The 21,324-nt window shown below is 37.3% G+C and overlaps 1 protein-coding gene across 1 annotated transcript in view; it reads left to right on the top strand.

Annotated features, from left to right (window-relative positions):
* The window catches only part of LOC121958293, a 34,700-nt gene that overhangs the window by 3,906 nt on the left and 9,470 nt on the right, over positions 1–21,324 (top strand). Inside the window, exons 2-8 of the mRNA XM_042507181.1 lie at positions 4,401–4,462; positions 4,849–4,869; positions 5,966–6,238; positions 7,212–7,299; positions 8,310–8,536; positions 10,700–10,987; positions 12,341–12,519. Of these exons, the coding sequence (XP_042363115.1) occupies positions 4,417–4,462; positions 4,849–4,869; positions 5,966–6,238; positions 7,212–7,299; positions 8,310–8,536; positions 10,700–10,987; positions 12,341–12,519 (1,122 nt within the window). The 5' untranslated portion in view covers positions 4,401–4,416. The remainder of the gene's footprint in view (positions 1–4,400; positions 4,463–4,848; positions 4,870–5,965; positions 6,239–7,211; positions 7,300–8,309; positions 8,537–10,699; positions 10,988–12,340; positions 12,520–21,324) is intronic.

Genomic DNA, 21,324 nt, shown 5'->3' with positions numbered 1-21,324 from the left:
AAAAGTATGTTTTCTGTAGAAGAAATAAGAATAATTGGGCCTCATGCAGGACACAATACACAGACAAATTTTCTCTTATTTTTGCTCGTATCAAGGGTTTGTTCTAATTTTGTTCATACCCATTGATTATTGGGATTCAGCAATGTTTTCTTATTTTTGCTTTTCTTATTTTAGAGGTAAAGGGATACTACTAAATACTCTGTCTATTGATCCATTTTTATTATATTATTTTTATTATGTTAATATTGATACATTTTTGTATATTTTTATATTTAATCTAGGTCACTCTACATGGACAGCAGTTATTTTAATACTGTATTATACTTAACATGTGAGCAACAATTAATGTTGAATATGTGAATTAATAAAAAAAAGTTTATCGTTGACCAAACATTGACTTTTGCCCGCCATGTTCATGTATTTAAGACATCAAGTTAGCACCTCGTGTTATAAAATAACGTTATCAGTGTTACTCACCTGGCATGTTTTATAGTTAAAAGTGTGCTTACTTGCAACAGCTAATAGATGCGTGTACTAAAATGTGCAAGTTCCAAAATTAAATGATAGCTACGAGAAACAAAATAACGAAATATCGGATTTTTTTAATCTGTCAGTTATTGACACCGTTTCCATGTTTTCCACCATTTCTGCTGCCCTAAAACGTCACGCATACATCAAAACAACCCTGGTATCCTGGTACCCTGGTATAATTTCCTTATTTCCCACTCTTGATTACGACTTTGGAAAGCCGTTCATGTGCTCGTAACTCGTACACACAATATTTCCGAGGAGCACATGAATGCAGCATCAGTCCTACATAATGAATGTTCCTTTAAATGCATAACCCCTTCCACCACCAGCATATTTTAAATATGTCACTTTCTGAATGTGTATTTGTGCGTCTTGTCAATGGCCTGCAATATGACCTTTACACAACCAGCAACAGCGTGTAATTTTCTTGTCAGATGTACAGTTCTCTCCATGAATGAATCAAACTGAGGATTTATGTGTTTGTATAGCACCTCGACACGAGCACTGCAATAAGCTAATGGCTCTGCGGAAGATGATTCAAAACCTGCTTCACAGGGTACCGATTAGAAAATACGCTATGATTACTGTGTTCTGCCGAGGGACTAAAAACCTCTCTTGCAGTTTTTTTGGCCCATTTTAATGCTATGCCGTCATTTGGAAGTGACTTTGCATGTGTTGATGTGTTCAGTGAGAGTGGATGGGCTTTATTCTTTTTCTCCCTTTAAATAGCACTCTAATCCCTCATCTGCAGAAGCTGGCAGAAATTCAATGGCTTTTTATTGTTCTCTCGTTCCGTTTAAAGATGCAGCGATTCTCTCTGTTTCATAATGCTGCAGAAGATACAAACAGGAAAGTAACTAACACAATTTGCTGCAGAAGTCCTGACATTTCATAACTTTTTGCAGGTTTAAATCTGTAATAACATCATATGTTAAGATGACAGTGATGTCATTTTATTGAAAACATGTAATCAAACAGGCTTTTGCATATATATAAAAAGGGATCGGTATCTCGTTTGTTATTTGCCATCCAAGCGTCAGTCTAATTGTCACTGTCGGATATTTTCAGTCAGTCTACAACAACATAATATCATATGCCCTCATGCACGCTGAAAGCATTCACTGGTCATCATACTCAGTCGTTCTCCATATTCAGGCATTAAAATTTCTAACTTCCACTGATAACTATGTTATCAACTTACCGCAAAAATGATTGAGGTCATGTGCATTTATCGTACAATATACGAAAGAATGTCACCAAATTTGTCGTCCAGCATGATGCCAGAATACACAGCAAAGTGTTCTTCCATTATAAGATTTAGGTGCAGCACCAAAGTGTTTTTTTCACAGTGCTTAAAGCCAAATGAACAGAAAATAACAATGCTGAGACATGTTTTTCATTTCTGATTGAATTAAAAGTTTGGTGCAAGTACAAGGGTACATTATTAGGCTATTATATAATCATAATGTCAGTGGCAAAAACGTCAAAAAAGGATAATAATATTGTTAATTGCAATTAATTCTTGGACAACATCAAGTAGTTATCGTGATAGGCCTGGGATGCGGGTCAATATCTACATTCCTCGTTCCACAAAAATGCTTTAATGCTGAAACCAATATGACGTTTTAGCCAAATCAAGTAGGTATCTTTATCCTTGTATTTATGTGTGAGTTGGTCACCCCTCGTGTTTTGTCCTATTCTAACCAACACATGACTGCCAGGATGTATTCCTCTGCTGTTGTTTTTATAAAAAAGTGTCTAAATTCACTCTAGATTTCAGCTCGGGCCGCGTGCTTCTGTCTGATCCCGACACGCATTCTGGTTTTTATGTCTGAATCCCAACCCCAGCCAGACAACAGTGAAAGCAGGCCGGTGAAGCACTAAATTTGTCCCTGTCATGTTATTGTTGTTACCATAGTTACAGCTTGCCTGCATACTGTGAACACATATGAATTTTGAGTCTTAGTGTTAGCTTATGTCAAATCTTCATCTCAACAAAAACTTCTTGAAGTTAAACTGCTGTTAACTGAACTATATTTACAAAATCCAACTATTGTTGTTTATTTGGAGTTATCGGTGATAGGATCCACTGTGGATGGCGTCTTTGAGTAACGCTGAAGTTACGTTCACTGATGTTGCTGCTCTTTGCTGGAAAGACCACGATGTTCTGAGCGCTGAGCTTCCAGTAATGTTAAGTGACGACAAATTTTGTTGGATGTTCTCCAAATGCATGAATATTTACAACCTGAAATATGAGTTGAGTTCATGTGCTGTCACATAAATACCAGCACTGAACAAGAAGTAGCCAAACACAGTCAGAAGTACCTGTTTTCCATAACAGTGACCTGATTTTGTTTTATTCGGTTTGGCTCAACCTCATCAGGCCAGCCTTGCAGGGTTTTTCTTTTCCATGGAAACTGGGCTGCCTGGTTGAAGGTGTGTCCTGTCTGATGCTGTGTGGTTGTGAATGGATGACATTTTTATGCCGCGTCTCTTCTTCTGATGCAGTTTAAATAGATGACATATCTGCTGTTCCTGGCATTAGCAGCAGAAGCTGTTGAAACATGCTGCTGAATTGCCGCTAAAAGTCAACTTCGAAATGTGGCAATTCTCATCTGACGTCATCGCATACTGGCTTGAAGGCGGTCGGTTGCGCTTTTGGCCCTAACTTCGGAAAATGTCCATCTCTGGCACAGCGCGTCAAAACTGATAATGAAAAAAGAAATCAGTAAGGCATGGTTTGACTCTGTGTGGCCTAAAGTGGTAATGAAAAAGAGGTTTAGGACTGTCGTTTTTGGTTTTATTGCATAAAGCACTTTGTGTTACAGTTTGTTTGCATGAAAGATTGATTATGTTATTATTATTTTAAGATGCACGTGAAAACTTTAGATTGCAACTTTTCAGTTTTGTGGCAGAGAAAAGCACAAATAGTCATTTTTTCTGTTTTGTTGTCGCAGTCCTCGGTTTCTGTTCTGTAATTTTACACTCCATCAGAACAACTTGACCCGACTTGGCAGAGGTCAGATTGCTTGTTGTAATGTTGTTTTCCATCTTCTCTTTCTCACTGTGTCTTTTGGTCTCTCCCACTATATAACCATCTAATTATCCCACTGAATAACTGTGTGCCACTACTGCTTAGTCTAATCCAGTCCCGTTGTCGTGAAAGGTCAGAGCCGTCACATGCCAGCTGGCTGCTGTCCATCTCCCCGTCCCTCGGGGATGACCGTGTACTCTTGAATGCATCTCTCTTGTACTCAATCGTACATCCTCTCTTCCTTTACTGATCTCTTTTCTTGGTGTCTTTATTGCTCTTCGTCCGTCTTCATGTCTCTCTGGTTTGTGGTCGTGTGTTGTGAGTGGAGAGCTGATTGACTCGTCACACCGCAGGAGACGCACAGCTCACCACACAGCGCCATGTCTTTGAGTCAAACAAACCGTCTGTATCTGTCTCTGCTATGACGACACCTTATCTATAGAAGTTGGCTCAATAATATATTTTACTTTACAGCAGCAGCACTATGGATTTTCTTGTCAGGGAGTGTTGGCAGCGCTCTCCCTCAGGTATTTGAAGAGCTAATTTGTGAAATGCTGTTTAGTGTAGCAGCGTGGTGCAGAGCGGGAGGGGGAGGGAAAGTGAGGACACAGATTGAAGTTGGCATGCTCCTACTTTGCAGAGGTGTTTTTCAATTTAACGCTGAACCCAAATTAGCACATCTTTACCTTGTAACATATTCTCATGTCAAATAAAATTCCTGTCCTGATGTAATTGTGGCTGATATCTCCCTTAGAGAATGTGATTTGATCCTTTGGAGCCATAAACCTGCTATAAAAAGCTCATTTTTTTGTTGTTGTGTTGGTTTCTTTCTCAGAGACAGACCCTTAAGGATGAAAGTAATCAGCGCTGCGGTGCTTAGCGCCCTGTTCTGCACTGGTAAGCACGAACTTAATCAGTCACTTGGGAGCAGGTTTGCTTAAATGAATGGCTGAAGCAGACTTCCTGCAAAGCCGAATTTGTCTCAACTCAGTGATTAGATTCTACGAGAACCACACAAAAGGAGGGATGTTTAAGTTATTTTGTGATCTATTTAATTTCCACTGATTTGCTTTCCTTTTTCTTATGGGAAAGTCAGATTTGTATTTACATTTGGTCTATTTTTATCTGCCTTTAAGTGAGGCATCTACATTTCAAACGCTTTTTTTGGGGAAGTGGTTTTGCAATAACAACAAAGGACTTATTTAGAGATCATTGCACAATCAGCAGACAACTAAAAACAGATGCGTTTTAAAATAAACTCTTTTCTCTCTTTTCTCTTTCAGTTGTGTCAGCATCTTTGAAAGGTAAAATTTCATGCTTGTTTGGATTTCACAAAGAAATAAAGCAATAGATAAAAAATCATTTGCATTTTTTATTTCATTGGGGCTTTAATAACAAGAAACTTTTTTTAACAGACCCTATAGTTTTATAAATATAGGCCTCTACCAAACAATGTTCCGTTATGGTAATGGTAAAACAGAAAAAAATCAGAATTATTTTTAAAATTATTAAGCTTGTCATATGTTAGTGTACAAACATGCATCAATTTGTGACCATGGATTTGGGACCACTTATGAATTCTAGATATTAACATTATAGTAATTTGAAAACATCCAGTTATAGTAATTTTCATAAAATATATGATGGAGTAACATTAAATATATCATATTAACCATAGTGAATAGTCAGCCTTTATTATTAAATATAAAATGTACATTTATTATCTAAGCATCACTATCTTTACCATAAAAGATCATTTTATGGTTTATCAGCTGTTTGGTAAAGCATGGATTTAGACAGTAAAACATCATACTTATAAAATTATTTCAGCATATATATAATAGCAAAAATTAAATTTATCATTAAAAAACTATGAGTAATCAGAAGGGTTTTTTTTTTTTAATTTTTTTTTAGCAAATAATCTATTGTAATGACATTAGCTTAGCTTCACTACCTTTGCCACGAAAGGCCAAATCGATCATTTTGTAGAGTATGTTCTAAAAAAAAATGTAGACCCTTATAAGATTTTTATTTTTTTAAATAAAGTTATGTAAAATAGAAGTAAAAATGTGAAACAAAATAAAATTTAAAAAATCGTACCACACAGAGCCCTCATATCTGGAGTCTCATTTCCTGTCAGAGACGAGCTGAAAAGGCAGACTATTTAAAGACATGGCAACATCTAGACGATTTTTTTAGTATAACATAACTAAAACTAAGGGTAGAGAAATTTAATATGTATATATAGATATAGTGACTCAAAATATGCTCTCCCAGTTGAGCAGGGTGTTAAAGGATTAGGGATGTTTTTAGAGAATTAACAGATGATACAGAGAAAGTGTATAAGAAACAGCACGCTGTCTTTTTTATCTAATAAAACATCTTGATTGTTTCAACCAGTGAAAGAGGAACACAGGAAGGCCTTCTTTGGGGAGGACATTTACATCGATGTCCCGCCTGGGAACCTCGGTGAGGTTGTGTTTAAACCGCGGACCAATCAGTCCGCTGAGGTGGTTCTGCTGCGAGAAGGCAAGGTGGTGAATCCGCGGGGCGGTTTCAACTCTCTGGGCCACCTGGTGCTGGAGGACGTGCAGGAGGAGGATGAGGGGGTCTACATCACCAGGAACAAAAACAACCCCAACATTGTCGAGCACCTCATCCTCATCGTCAGGGGTAAGCTGCCTCCCGAGGTGGGGAGAGCGTTGAGGTTGTCTGTCTGAAGTCACAGTTTTGACAGTGAATAATGAGATTTTCTAGAGAAATACAGAAAATAAATGTATGCAGAGTCTGTGCAGTCCCACAATACAGCTGTAGAAAATTTATTTTATCATAATTTTTTTTATGATGCATCAGATGAATAGTGGTCCTTAATTTTGTTGTATTTTCCACAGCAAAATACAATATGCTAGTCAGCAAGCTACTTAGCTAAAAAGCAACTGAGTCATTTGCAAACATGCTGTATTAAACATGTACATCTAGGACACGAGTAGAACCACAAAGATTATATTATGTGTTATATAATCATAAAATGGGTTTGTTTTGTTTTACCAAAAAAAAAAGTAAAATAAACAGTGCCGGATCTTGCACATTCGGGGCTTCAGGGCCTCTCCTGCCCCCCCCCCAAAAGAAATTACCTTGTTTTTGTTTTTATTACAAACATGTAAAAGAGTCAATGACTGAAGTCAATGAATATCTTCTTTATCTTTTTCTTTTGTACTGCACCCTAAATGTTTTTTTTTCCTTTTAATTTTCTCTTTATCTAATGCTCTACACACACAGTCAAGGACTAGAGGTGGTATCGCTACCACAGACCGACTGTTAAAATTAGATATTTGGGTCATTTTTCCCTTATGTTTGATTTAAAAGAAAGGTTTTAATTAAACTAAAAAAAAAAACAACAACAAAAAATGACCAAATCTTTTGTTCTTTAAGGTCACAGAGCCTTATTTTTTGGCCTATAATACAAATTTGTAAAGAAAGAGTTAAGGAATCATACAACAAACCATAAAACTAATTTCACAATTGATACTCTGGTCAATAACAGAGATTATTTCTACACATTGAGTTTAACCACTTCATGACAAAGTTGCAGGCTCCGTCGCAAGATCCTGCTTTGACTTTTATGTCCTCTCGTCTTGTCATTCAGACTGCGCTTTGGAGCAAGTGGTGAAGTACGGAGAAAGTTACAACATCCATCTCAACCATGTGGAAGGCCCCATCACCCTGGAGTTCAGGTAAAAGTCAGTTTTATCTGTGTGTTTATCGGTGTTTTCAATCAGCATTTGAAAACTAAATCCACGAGTGTTTAGAGCTGTCCCTCTCTCAAATCGTATGGTGCAAAAGCGCTCTCTTGCAGACATTTTGAGCCCTTCATGCACACGTGATGATAAATGATCATAAATCTCTTGGGGAAACAGCCAATTGGGCATTTCCACCAACAGGTCAGTTTAATTTAGCTCTGTATGCATTTTTTTTTGCATTTCCATTGTGAAAAGTTGTGCATGGTTCCTTTACCTTTGCTTTTGGTTTTTCACTCAAACTGTAAAGCACTTTGAATTGCATTAGATTTGTTTGAAAGGTGCTATATAAATACTGTATGATTCATTGATTGATTTAGTTCGTTTGGAACCGTAACCATTTCACGTAGCACATAAGCCAGCTCTCCATCAAAGACTTTTGGTGTAGTACCTTAATATTTACGGGGTGCTGATGTAGTTAGGGGGTGTTTTTACCAAGATTCCTCTCCTGTGTGCCTGTCATTTTGGCTACTTTCTTTAGTAAATATCTGACTATAAAAAGCTAAATTTGTTGTCAGACAGCAGCCGATGGGTTCTAAGGCTACATTTCAATCAGTGAATTCAGCCTCTTCTGCTCTCCACATGAAGTGTTTACCTGCTGCTCAAGCAGAATTGGTCAATAGTACTCAGACTACAAATAGACTACAAACAAAAACCAGAACATGTCTGAAACCAAAATCATGTACAATTGTCTACAAATTCTAAATACAAATGCAGATTTCTGTTTCTAGCATAAAAGACATGGACATATAGCCACGGTGACAGTTAATTTCAAGTCTCTTTTGCTGTCGCCATCTTTGGTTTTGGAGCCAGAAATGACCATATCTGTAAGATGTAGTCCGTGAGGGTTCATGATTTGGGCTTTAAGGTGGAGATTGGGTTTGGACCTCCCCGATTGTTCATGTGTTAGTTTAGGTAACATTTATTCTCTTTTTTTCCATGTTAAGACCCAGCCCGGTTCAGCCCAATCAGACTGAGGTACATCATGCAACAGAGGCTCCGCCCGTGGTGCTGTACAACAAGACAGCAGTTGTGGCAGAAGAATACGTGGGACGTCTCAGCGTGTCGGAGAAAAAGGTGACGCTGCACTCGGTCAGGATGACAGACGAGGGGAGCTTCACAGTGCTGGACCGCGAGGGCAAAATCAAGAGGAGGAACTGTCTCAATGTCAGAGGTGAGGAGAGATTTGAGCTTTGCTGCTTCTTCTCAGCTTTAATAGAGTAGTGAAGGGAGACGTGTTTTTGTACGCCAACCAGGAAGTTAGCATCGCACTGGTTCCTTCGTCAAAAACCTTATGGGATTTTTGAATGGGATTTTTTCGATAATCGCTAAGAATAAGCTCTGTGACCAACACGAGTTTAAGAGATTTACATGTTTTGTTCAGCGTGATAATCTCCACAGATGAACACCACTTTTGTGTGTTTTGAAGGGTAAATGAATCAACAGAAGCAAAAAGCTATTGTTAGGCTATACACAAACTATATCATGGTGGCACGACTTAAACGTCACAACTGCAAACACTGTAAAACACTTTAAAACACAAACGAAAAATATTATAAACAGATAAATCTACAAGTTCGAGTGCAACTCTGTAGAGCTGTAAAGGCGGACAAGTGGCCTTTTTTAAGACGAATAAAACCTTAAAAGTTCAAAAATCGGGTTTATGTATTATTGCATCTTATGTACATAGATGTATTTTACATTGCAGAACAAAATGTCTAAATATCTTTAGCCTGTGTTAACTACAGACTTTATTTAAGGCATTTTACTGAAAACCCTTTCAAAAAAACCTATAGACTTTAACCAGAAGAGCGAAAAGGACTTCTGCATTTTAGGACTCATTACTTCACCACTCTGTTGACTGATCTTTTATTTGCACGTGCATGTGTCAGCCAGTAGGAGCGCATTCTCTCAGAAATGACCTGTGATTGGCCAAAATCTCCTGTCACAACCTTGACTTTCTAAAACCTGAGTCAAGAGGAGGTGCAGAAGTCTAGTTTTCTCTCAGTCCACTTGAATTACAGTATGCTCAAAGTTATTACAGTATTTTTTGCCTAATGATGCCAAAATGAAATTGCCTACTCCAGCTTTAATTGCAGTGTGACTGATTGAGTTACAGCGTTCAGGTCTTTGACAGGCTTTTTGTGTTTCTCCCATTGCAATTTCTTTTCATTCTTGGCCTAGAGTCACTGTCCACATTATGTAATTAATGATTGAATTACCTTTAAAAATCCTGATGCTTTAATCTCAGAAAAGGTCACAAGCCTTTACTTAATGTGTTTAAAACGAGGTAACCAGCCTTCAGGGACACTTGGCCGCTGCACCGCTGAAGAATAGGATGTAGATAAAAAATATCAAGAACACATTTTCTTTAATGAAGGTCAGAGTACACAATATTACAACTGATGACCGAGATATTTAGTCTTCTGTATGCTAATAAAGACTTTGGATTTGAGTGTCCATAGACGTGCTTGTGGCTCTTTGGGGCTGGACTTTGGCACAGTGGTGGTTTGAGCTAAATGCAAGGTTCATAACAACCAACATGTTGAAAAACTGCACATACAGACTGAATTAATAATTTATCTGCAAGGTGTGAAAATGTTCATCATGGCCTGTCCTCATTATTCCATGTGCAGGGTGGTGGTGCAATTATATGTGCTTTTTATTTTTGGGCTGTTTATGATATGCCCACAGTGTGGGAAATCAGAGTTCAAAGAGGCTTCAGTGAAATAAAAACAAAGGTTCCCGTGGATCCTTAAAAAATCTTAAAATGCATCAAATTATCTTAATTTAATGCATTATCTACTTAATTTGTATTGAAACACCTTAAATCAATCTTTAAAAAGTCTTAAAAATGCAGATACAGTGGGAGGAGGATATCATCACCATATTTTTTTTGACTTTGCAATGTGAAATTTCAAATTGGTGATATCTGTTTTTAAAAATAATTTACCAAATTTCATCATTCAGATCAGGATAGAGGAACCAACTAAACTCGTACACAATTGCCAGATTCAATTAAATAACAAATAAATGAGCTTTTTGTCAGAGCAAACCAGACAGATACTTTAATAACATAGTATGTTAATTTTTTCCCCTCTTGTTCCACTCTAAAAAGATTTTTTAAAAAATCAAATAGATCATCTACATTTTTAACTTTAAAAACGTTACATGTTAAGTTAACATTAAGGCAAATTTGTCTCTAGTAAGTTATTAATGTCTTATATTTATTAATGGTGTTAATCTTAAAAAATCTTAAATCTGACCTTCCTTAAACTGTGTTATCATGCACATTGCTCGGCTGGTTATAGTCTGCACATCTGTTTATATTCCACAGAGCACCAGAACTTCATCCACCTCCCCAACAATGGAAATCTGAAGATGAAACTCTACGTGCACTACTCCAATCTTAACATCGTCTACAGGCCCAAATCGGACAATCAGGACCGTCCCATCCTGACCCAGGGGGCTCTGGCGACGCCGCTGGACCCACTGCTGGAGGGCAGGCTGAGCGTGGAGGGTTCAGAGCTCTTTATGAAGAAGGTCCACCTGTCCGACACGGGCGTCTTCAAAGTGACAGACCTGGCTGGGTTTCCTGTGGCTCATGTCTATTTAGAGGTAGAAGGTAAGAGAAGAAGACATATGAAATATCAGTTTAGTTCTGAATAAGCTAACCTGCATATGAAAATTATTAAACAGTTACACAGCTGCCAGGCTACACAGACTACATCACGTTATCACAAAAATACATAGCATCTAATCAGCTGTGTTTAGTCAAAGAGTTTCTATCATTTACATCAGAGGAATGCAACTGTAATACAACATATAATAAAGTAAAAAGTATACAGAGAGGCCGGCACAACCTGTGTTTGTGCCAAGCAAAGCTCATTTACATTCAAAGCCCTTCTGAAGCAAATGAGATCATGAATGTCAGTGAACAAAGATCAGAGACTCTTAAAATAGCACTCCACCAAGCTTTGCACTCATAGCATTGTTGGAAGATAGACAGTATTGAAATCAATGCAACAGAACCAGAGATATGGTCTTTTAACTCTGCACCCCACACACCCAGGGTTTTTACAACTTATTTAACAACTTAAGTGAATATTGCAGTTGAACTTTAGTCATAAATGGACATAATGAAACTGTGTCATGATACCGATAACACGCTGAAGGAGGAGCTTCTGATACTTCTGTGAAGTGTGACATAGATCTGTTTCTGTGCTGTGTTTAAAAAAAAGACAAACACAAAGATTTAAATCTTAAAAACACAGTTCACCCCAAAAGTTAAAAAGTACACATTTTCCTCTTACTTGTAGTATTATTTATCAGTCTAGCTGAACTACACCCACCAGCTGTATCATAGCGCAGCAGGAAGCGTGAATCTTAGTTCAATAATGCCAGCTGAGCTGAGGAGGACGCCATTGATGTTTACAGCTCCCGTCGTCATGAACACGAGTCTCTCATCCACGAGTAGATGCATGCTTCCTCCTGCGCAGTGATACAGTTGGCAGGTGTATTTCGGTAGACAGAAAATTGTTCCTATATGAAACTGCTCCCAACAAAGTCTGTGGATTATTTTGAGTAACCGGGTCATGATTTCTAGATGGAGACGTTGTCGAGTTTTTCAGATATATACATATTTTTTGAGCACCACCAGCCGAGTGCCATCTAGTTCATTATACTGGACAGAAGGCAGACATTTCTATGGCAGATATCTCGTACATTCGGCAACTCACACCAAAAAAAATCTAGACTGATAAATAAAAATTTAAAATACCTGATCGTAGAAAAACCCAAAAGTACTATCCATAGTTCTGTTCCACATTTGAAGTTGTCAGCGTTAAGCTACCCTTATACACACAAACTGCTGTATGAAATAATTAGGACAAGATTTGAATTGAACGAGAAAAAGAGATCAGGATGCGCAACTAAGGTGTAAAATTTTGATCTGTGTCCTTGTTTGTCTCGCTCTCAGCCTACAGGCTGCCTAACCTGACTGTCGTCGTCCTCTCCCTGCTGGGCGTCATCGCCTTTATGCTGCTGGTGTGCCTGCTGTCCTGTATTTATAAAGTGCACAAGAGGAACGAGAAGAACAAGAAGCTCACGCTCCTCGCTCAGCAGGCCGGCAAGAGAGACGGCGAGGCTTTCAGACAGGTAACATCCACCCGGTGCAGCAAAATCATTCTTTATTTCTCTGAGATGAAAGAATATTGTTGGGGTCACTGCGACAGGAATAAGAAAAGGCCCTGGAGGAACGATGGGCCTGTAATTAGTTGTTGTGCATGTGGAAAGAGTGAGGTGTGTTTGTGTGTGTGTTGGCTGGGAAAGGCTTAAACGGTGGAGGAGGGTTGTGCTCCTGCTGTGGGAGTCAAGATGGTCAGCCGGTCCACTTCCTCCCCTACAGGGCTGGACCCGACACACACACGGTTACAGCCAAATTACAGACATCAGCGCGGCAGAGGACAACTCATAGAAACGTTATCTCTAGTGCTGCTACTCAGATCTCTGTTCTGTTTTCTCACATTTGTATGTTGTTCATAAACAACAAGCATGTCTGCCATTATGAAGTGCTATTGTCAGTGATAGTCCTCCTGCTCCGGTCACTTTTAAATTTGATTAAATAGAAGCAGCAACTAAATACCTAAAAAGTAAATATAACTGAACAGAAGAAATAAATGTTTGATATTTAACCCTCAGGGCCAGTTTTAATATTGCACACACGCGTGTTGCTCTGAGCGCAAAATGTGCTTTTCAAAATCAAGCTTTAAAAAATATTATACCTTAATATTATTTTCTACTTTCATTGAGTTAATATTTATACCAACATCAGTCCTAATTGTAAATATTAAATATTCATTAATTTTCAGATTTTTAACCCTTTAAATGCCAGGTTTTTGTCATGATGACACAATGTTTTTAGTTGAAAAAACAAAAAAAGTGATTATTATATTCAACATACTACATGTAAGGTAGATTTTTTTTTTAAAATAATCACAGCCTGAAATATATAATATGTAGGAATACTGACTGTGACAGTGCACCTAGTGGAAATTGTGTGTATTTTGTCCATATGCCAAATATGGTAAAAATTACATCATCAATAGTAAAAATGACAAATTCCACGACAAAAGCCCAGAATGACACCCAGAAATAATACAATGCATGTTTTCAAAAACTGCGGTTTAAATGTGTAACAATGGCACATTTTTTGCACTTAACAGTGTGAATGTAGCAATTTTGTTTATACGGTGTATTTCAGACTTATTGTGGGAGCCGAACTGGAAATTCCAAGATTAAACAAAAACACACAATCTTGCCAAAAATTTTCATATGCTTGAACAACAGCCAAAATTATCTAAAAAAATGAAGCATGAAAAGCACATAAAATGAGCAAAACAGTCCCTAAGGGTTAAGTACAACTCAGGCACTCACTGCAGGTAGAAAGTATCTAAGCACATTTACTCAAGTACTGTGCATTTTGAAGCTTCGAGCTACACAAAGCATGTTTCGCACATTGAGACATTCTCGCTTGTGACATTTTAATTTTTAATGAAGTACAAGCACAAGTTGCAGTCTCCAGCCTGGCACAGAGGGGTGTGATAGCAGACAGTCACAAGATTTTGGCACCAGATATTTTTGTTCATGAAAACTGCAGTAAGTCTTTGCACAGGGAGTTCATGAGTAGTTGAAGACTGAAAATGCATCTCATTAAATTTTGCAATACAAATCACTGAATATTTCTAGAATATAGAGCTTTCTGTGTTATCACACAGAGTCGATTCACTATTGTTCAGGATTTATTGCAACTCTGAGCCACTAATCAGTTTTGGAGTTTTTCTATGATTTACTACAAAAAACGCCCTTTGAGGTGCCGTTATTACCATGTTTCGTATTCTTTTAATGTCAATTTTTAATAATACTCTCCAATTAAGAGTTAATTGGCTCTCAGAAGTTATTCTGAACAAAAATAAAACTAAATTAAAAAAACAGGTTTTTCAATCTGCATTTTAAAATCTTTGCTCTCCGTCTCTTCACCTGCTCAATACTGGCTGATTAACTGACTGATTGGATGATTTAGAGAAGTTGACAGTTAACCCTTTGATAACTGCAACCCTGTGCTCAGCGTCCCCAGTTGGGGATTTGTTAACCAACTGAATTTATGGACCAATTTAAAACTCATTAAAAACAGATGACTCACCTGTAACCTTGGGCTCAGACATTGATCTGTGCACTGGGTGACAGTGGTTCAATACAAACACTAAATTATGTAAGAAAAATGTTCAGATCAATTGCACAGGGCTTTAATAAATACACTGAATACCTTAAGTATTAGATTTAAACATATATTGTCTTTTTTCCCCACCAAAGATCATTTTTATGTAATTAAAAATAGGTGCTTTATTTCAGACTTAAATATTTTGGGACAAACTAAATGATCCTCAAATTATTTTTACTAAACTGATAATCAGAGCCTTGTTTTCCCAAATGAATGATTGACTAAATTATTGGATCCTTTAAAGTAGTTGACAGATAACCTCCTCCCCTCTGTCTCTCTCCAGCTTCCACAGTAAACAATCTTTAAAACTGATTTAATTTATGGTTCAATTAAAAAACGGCTGCAGACAGATGACTCACTCATTGTAAACAGCCCAGAGACTTATTGCACTGCAGAGACTGCCAGATAAAGAGTTTAGACCATATGTCATGTTACTGACTTGGAAAATGTGAAGCTTCATTATAATTCAGAGTTACTTGAGAAAAAGAATTAAACACGTTTTACAATTTGCACATCAAAACGTGCATATAATCAGCTAAAATCCAGCTTTATTTGAAAATATAGCAAGTATAAGGCATTCAGTTTTTCAAATGAAACTCTATGATTCACAGCCACTTTACTCTATTGAATGAATCCATTTCAATTACAAAAAAATGCTCAGATTCTGTAATTTTGTCTTTAAACTTCATGTCTACACTGGAGGTGGGAGCGCAAAGAGCAGTGGGATCCAGTGCTCATGTTTATGCCATAATAAAATTATCTGGTCAATGTGCTGATGTTTGCTCTTTGTTATATATTAATAGCCATTTAATGTTGTAAGAGAAGTTGTCAGAGTGTGACTATTCAAAATATGTTTTAAAACAGTTATACTTACGCACTATACACACACAATCCAGTTTTTCTATTACATGGGCTTAATATTGTGACACAAACTAATTGTTCCAGATTATATGTCAATAACAAAAAAATAAAAAATATTTTTTTTAAATTTTGGAGACTAACAAAACATTTTCATATAAATAATACTAATTATTCTAATAATACTAATATTACTACTGCTGTTACTGCTGATAATAATTATATGAAAAAAAAACTACTTCATTCCTCTTGTAATTTTTTTTGTTACCATAGAAACATTAAGCTGTTTTAGTGCTTAGAACAAACTCAGTGTTTGTAATCCAATATCTGTAGAGTATTTGATGTTGTCAGGTCATATGATCTCCTCATAAATGTGGATGCACAGCGCTCAGCTTTGAGGAATTTAAAGTGAGCTATTTGAACCAGTCGGGACAGCGACTTTTAAGTTGAGTTTAACATAGCCGATCAGCAGCCACAAGTAAGACAGTAAAAAATAGGAGGGTGCTTTAAATATAATATAATATTATTTTACAGTTTTAAAAAACTAAATATGTGTTTGTGATGTCATATTAATGTTACTTATGTTTGTCTCTGTTCTCTCTTTCTCCTGTCACTGTATGTGTGTTGAACTGTATTTGTGATGTTTTTTTGGACACCTGTTACATTGTAGACACAGAGCGTTCAGCTGACTCTCTGCTGTTACACATAATATTCCTTTTTCACAGGATTTGCTTCAGATTACGAGGGTAACTACATTCAGTACATTGCAATAATCTAGATTAATAAATAATAAATAATAATACGTATTTTTGAATTTTGGGGTAAACTGTCCATTTAACTTTCATCCACCTAATCCAGGGTTATTTTTGTGTATGTTTGAAATGTTATATTTGATAAGTTTCTGATGTTTTTATGATGTGCATCTTGGTTCAGTTTCACACATGTTGAGTGAAAATACAGCTGTGGGAATTAGGCTGTAATGCTCACAGCTGGATGTCTCTGATTGGCGGCCCAGCTAACGCTGTTGCCTGTGCGTTGCATTTCTCCCTCTTACTTTAAGGAGCCTCAAACGGAGCCTCTTCTTGGTGAGAGAATTGTGTTCTGGCCTCTTTTTTTCCTGCTCTTCCTTTGGTGTATAGAGAAATGTACTTTGCTCTTTTGGCAAAAAAGTTCCTTGATCAACATGCTGTTGTGTGAGAAGATGATTGATGACAGTTTCAGAAATGTGTGTTCAGTATTTTGTAAGTTGTGCTACTTTACATTCAAATCCATTGCAAAAATGGAGCACCAGCACACCAAATAAATCCTGGACACTGAGGAGAAACTGCTATCAACCTGTTTAAACAGGCAGAAGTTGATCAAACAGCTAATAATACTAAGCGGATAAGGCACCACAACTTGGGACAAACTGTCTCTTTTTCTATCCTTACAGACTTCAATATTTAAATTACCCTTTTTACATAGAATATTTGATATAATTCTGTGTGTGGTAGAGGGTCATATAGCTCCAAAATCCATATTAACAGTATAGAACGAGAAAACAAATTATAAAAATAAAACGAAAAATATATGGTATACTTTGAAAATTATTGGCAGTAGTGTATTTGTTTTGAAGTTAATGTACCAAAAAATGAAAAATTACCAGTGTGTTCAGAAAAAGAAGGGAGAAAATTGAGAAAATAAGTGCTTTCTTAAATAAACAGTGTAAAATTTAGGGGGGTTTACTGGTATCTAGTGGTGAGGGCTGCAGATTGCAACTAACTGAAACTTCTCTCAGTGTCGATTCCTTTAGAGTTCATTGTTTGTCAGGTTTTTGCTGGGTGCCGAATTATCTGCAGAAGTCTCGTCCTCTCCAAAACAAATAGACCAGGTGATTTAAGCCAGTTAAAACACCAAATAAAGCAGTTTGTAGTTAAAAATCAGTGTTTCTTATATGCTGTTTGGCATGTCCATGATAGGCTGCTAGCCCAGCACCTGCAAATGTGCTCTCACCATTATTCTTTAATAAGTTAAGATCCAGATATTAAAGAGGTTTTTAATGGGAGCCCAGTTATCCTCAGAGGTCTCCTCCTGTCCAGAACAAATGAATCTGCTGATTTTTAGCCCTTATAAACAACTAATAGGCAGTTTCATGATACAAATCAGTGTTTCTTGCCTATTACCTATAAATGTGTACTCAAATGTTTCTTGATCCAGACCTTCACAAGGTTTTCCCTTGGGCCAAATATCCCACAGAAGTCTCTTATTCCCTTATTCCCTAAACCAAACAGATCAGGTCATTTAAAGCCTATAAAAACACAAAATAAAGCAATTTTACCTTTCAAAGTAAGCAGTTTGGCCTGTTGGAACTGGGCCATTAGCCAGAACCTGAAAAAAATGGACACAGTTATTTAAAGTAGCAAAAAAATCTTTGTTTTTCTGATGCTCTTGTTACGGAGGGGCTGCTAACTACAGTAGCCAATGTGATAATACGAAAACACACAAATGCAAAAATGTGAATGTCTAGAGCCAGTGTTTGTCCATTCTAGGCGACTGTAGAAACATGGAGGTGCAGCAGGTCGATCTCCATAAATGAGGACCCGCTCCTTACGTAAATATAAACAGCTGATTATAAGGTAACATTAGAATAATGTTAATTTTCAGGTAATTATACACAAAAGAAAACAAATTTATTTAATCATATTCCATTTTTGCCAATATATCCCCCTAAATCCTACACACTGGACCTTCAATGTGGGTTCAACATCAACGTCACTGCCTAATTTTGTACAAGCTTGGTTAAGATTGCGATCTGTCTTTGAGGACTTTAGATACAGTTTTGTCCCAGGTCGAGGTGCTCACTGCGAATATGTCCATTCTAACAAGGAATTAAATCCAATGCTTACTCTTAAAATCTCATATTTCTTGAACAAGTGAAAATGTTCTTGGCTCCAGGTGAGTTTGTGACACAAGAGAAAGGAGACCAAGGCTTTTCGCTTGCTTTAAGAAAATAAGATTTTTTAGAAGTTAATAAATGACCCGTTGATGTGGTTTAGATCTCCATGTTATTGGTGTAACTGCAGCTGAGCAGCTGATATTAGAGGAAGTCACACAAACGTCATGTGTGCCACTCATGCCTCTGCTTTGCCTTCCTCGCTTTCCTTTGTTGTTTTTCTCCTTCTTACTTTTTTCTTTACGCTGATAAACAAAAAACCTGCAGCTACTCATAAACAGTCGGGTCATGATAAGAGCCGACATGTAGCTTCACTGCTGTATTTAACATACAGTATGTCGTGATGCAGCTAGCTTTGTTGACGCACACACACGCACATGTTTCTTTTTTGTGCTATTTTTTGTGTGGGATGAATTATAAGGTGAATATCTGATCAGTATCAGTGTGGTGTGTGTGTTAAGGGCAGTAGTGATTAACCTGTTTGAGCAGGATTTATTAAACCTTTAGTGATGTAGATTTATTATTTTGGAGAACTATTACTGTGTAATCATCTACTCGCCCAATGCCCAAGAAAATGTGTTGGTGTTGCTGTGATTTGTGTGTGTGTGTGTGTGTGTGTGTGTGTGTGTGTGTGTGTGTGTCGCTGTCTGTGTTTCTGTGCATTAATTGTTATGTGTTCATGTTGTCGTTTTCATGTGATGCAAAGCAATAGATTAACATGTGACATGACATTGAGACACTTCCCCTGTGACCTGCTGTTTTTGCATTTATTCCAAAATGTCACTAGTCACCAAAGGCACCAATAATTAGATTGTAGAAGCATCATCAGCCTTCAAGTTATTAGTTTTCTAAAGTTAAAGGCACCAAACAGTACTCAGCGATTACCTGCACACAGCTCTCAAATCTGATGTTAGAAGCAGACATGGTGGTGACTAGCAGTGCTAACCACAGCAACAGTGCTGACAGAGCTAACATTGTTAACTTTGGTGGGACCAGAGGTTTGAGATTATACTTCTGTGATGGTGCCATCTCGCCACCGCTGGTCAGGAAGGCGTTATCAGCAATATGATCGCAGTTTATTTGCCATAGACTGGATAAATAATGACGTCACCCGTTGGTGTTTTAAAGCTTCGAGTTTGACATGTTTTCGCCGTCATGTTTTTTTTTTAGGCCAGAAGTGACCGTATTTTAAACAGAGGTTGGAGGTGTGGAGGAGCGAGAGGGCGATCTGACTTACAGACCTTTTTAGCTTATTAATCCTGCATCTAATCACCCTGCGTTTCTAAAATAGTGACAGGTAGTTTTTTTAATAGCAAGCAAGCAAAGTCTGGTTATGTAGCCCCTTTTGCAGACACCAGTCACAAACTGCTTCACAAACATAATAAAAAATAAAAAAAATAATAATTTCATACCAAGATGTTAAGTAATTTTGATTGTATACAATATTAAAATGAAAAATAACATTAAAAACAAGATTATTCATGAGAATAAGTGCTTCTTAAAGAGTTAAAAAGAAAAAAGCAACGGAGCTGCTATTACTAAGTGCTAGTGATCAGTATACAATAAATGTAAAATCAGCAGGTCACACTCCCTCTATCCTCTCAGTCACTGTGTGTGCACATGTATTGTTTGGGTGTGTGTTTGTGTTTCTTTGTCTGTTCCTGTTTTTTAACAATGAGTCTCTCTGTGTGCAAATGCTAATAATGCGCCTTTAAATTTTCATGTGCCTACGGGAACTTGTAATGTGTGTGTGTGTGTGTGGACGGTGGAGGTTGAGATGACAGCACTCGCCCTTGATGCCGGTCACTCTGACATGTTATGGATTTCCTGAGAACATAGAGAACATGTGCGAGAGGATGTCAGCCACCTTTAGGGACTTAACCCAAGAGACCGACATGAATCTCAAATCAATCATTCCCCTCCGCCTCTCTCGCTCTCGCTCCATGTCTCTCTTCTCTGTCTTTCATCCTACTTACTTTCCTCCATCTATTTCACTTTCCATCCCCCTTCTCCATTACAGCGCCTTATCTCTCTGTGTATTATCTGTCTTACTCCTTATCTATCTTACCTTTATTTCCTCGCCGCCTCGCCTTCATTCACTTTAAGTCTCTTGTGTCTCACTTTAAGACTTTTATCGTACTAACACTCTCCATCTCTCAATTTGCGCGTATTATTCTTTGCTCTTACATCTCCTGCTGCTCTTTTCCTCTCACTTTAACCTCGTTCTTTCTCATCTGATATGTACCTCCCTGACCAAAAGATGATCTGGTGCTAACTCATAAGTTGTTTTTGTCCTGTATTTTTACTTATACTTCTTAACATTTTTAGTCATCATAAAATATATTATCTTTTAACAGGCAGAGTGTAGTCAGCAAGCCTATAATAGCTTTTTTGTGTGGTTTTGATGGATTTTTTAAAATGAAAAAAATCACAAAACCAGTGTAGCTCATGTGCACAAGACTCAATTTTGGAACTGTTTTTGGAAAAAAAAGTTTTTATTCATTGCATCACACAGACAACCCCTGCTAATTTATAACAGCACATTATTTTCACACAATATGCTGTGTCAAATCTAACTTTGACAAAAAATATATATCCATTGATAACCACATTTTATTTTGAAGCAAAAATATTCACCATTAGTAAATAATCTTATTAAAGAAAAACCTTGGATAAGTTGTATAATCACAACTGAAAACAGGGCTGCTTTTCTGACACTATGATAAAAAGTTGACTTTAAATAAGAAAAAGATTATTTTGGGGGCTTTTTGCCTTTAATTTGAAAGGATAGCTTAAGCTTAAAAGGGGGAGAGAGGGGATGACATGCAGCAAATTGCTAAAATTTTAACCTGCAGCTGCGGCAAGGACGTGGCCTCTATACATGGTGCGCCCA

Source organism: Plectropomus leopardus, chromosome 18 (genome assembly GCF_008729295.1).
Source record: "Plectropomus leopardus isolate mb chromosome 18, YSFRI_Pleo_2.0, whole genome shotgun sequence".
Taxonomy (NCBI): Eukaryota; Metazoa; Chordata; class Actinopteri; order Perciformes; family Serranidae; genus Plectropomus; species Plectropomus leopardus.
This window is presented reverse-complemented; position numbering and strand designations above follow the sequence as displayed.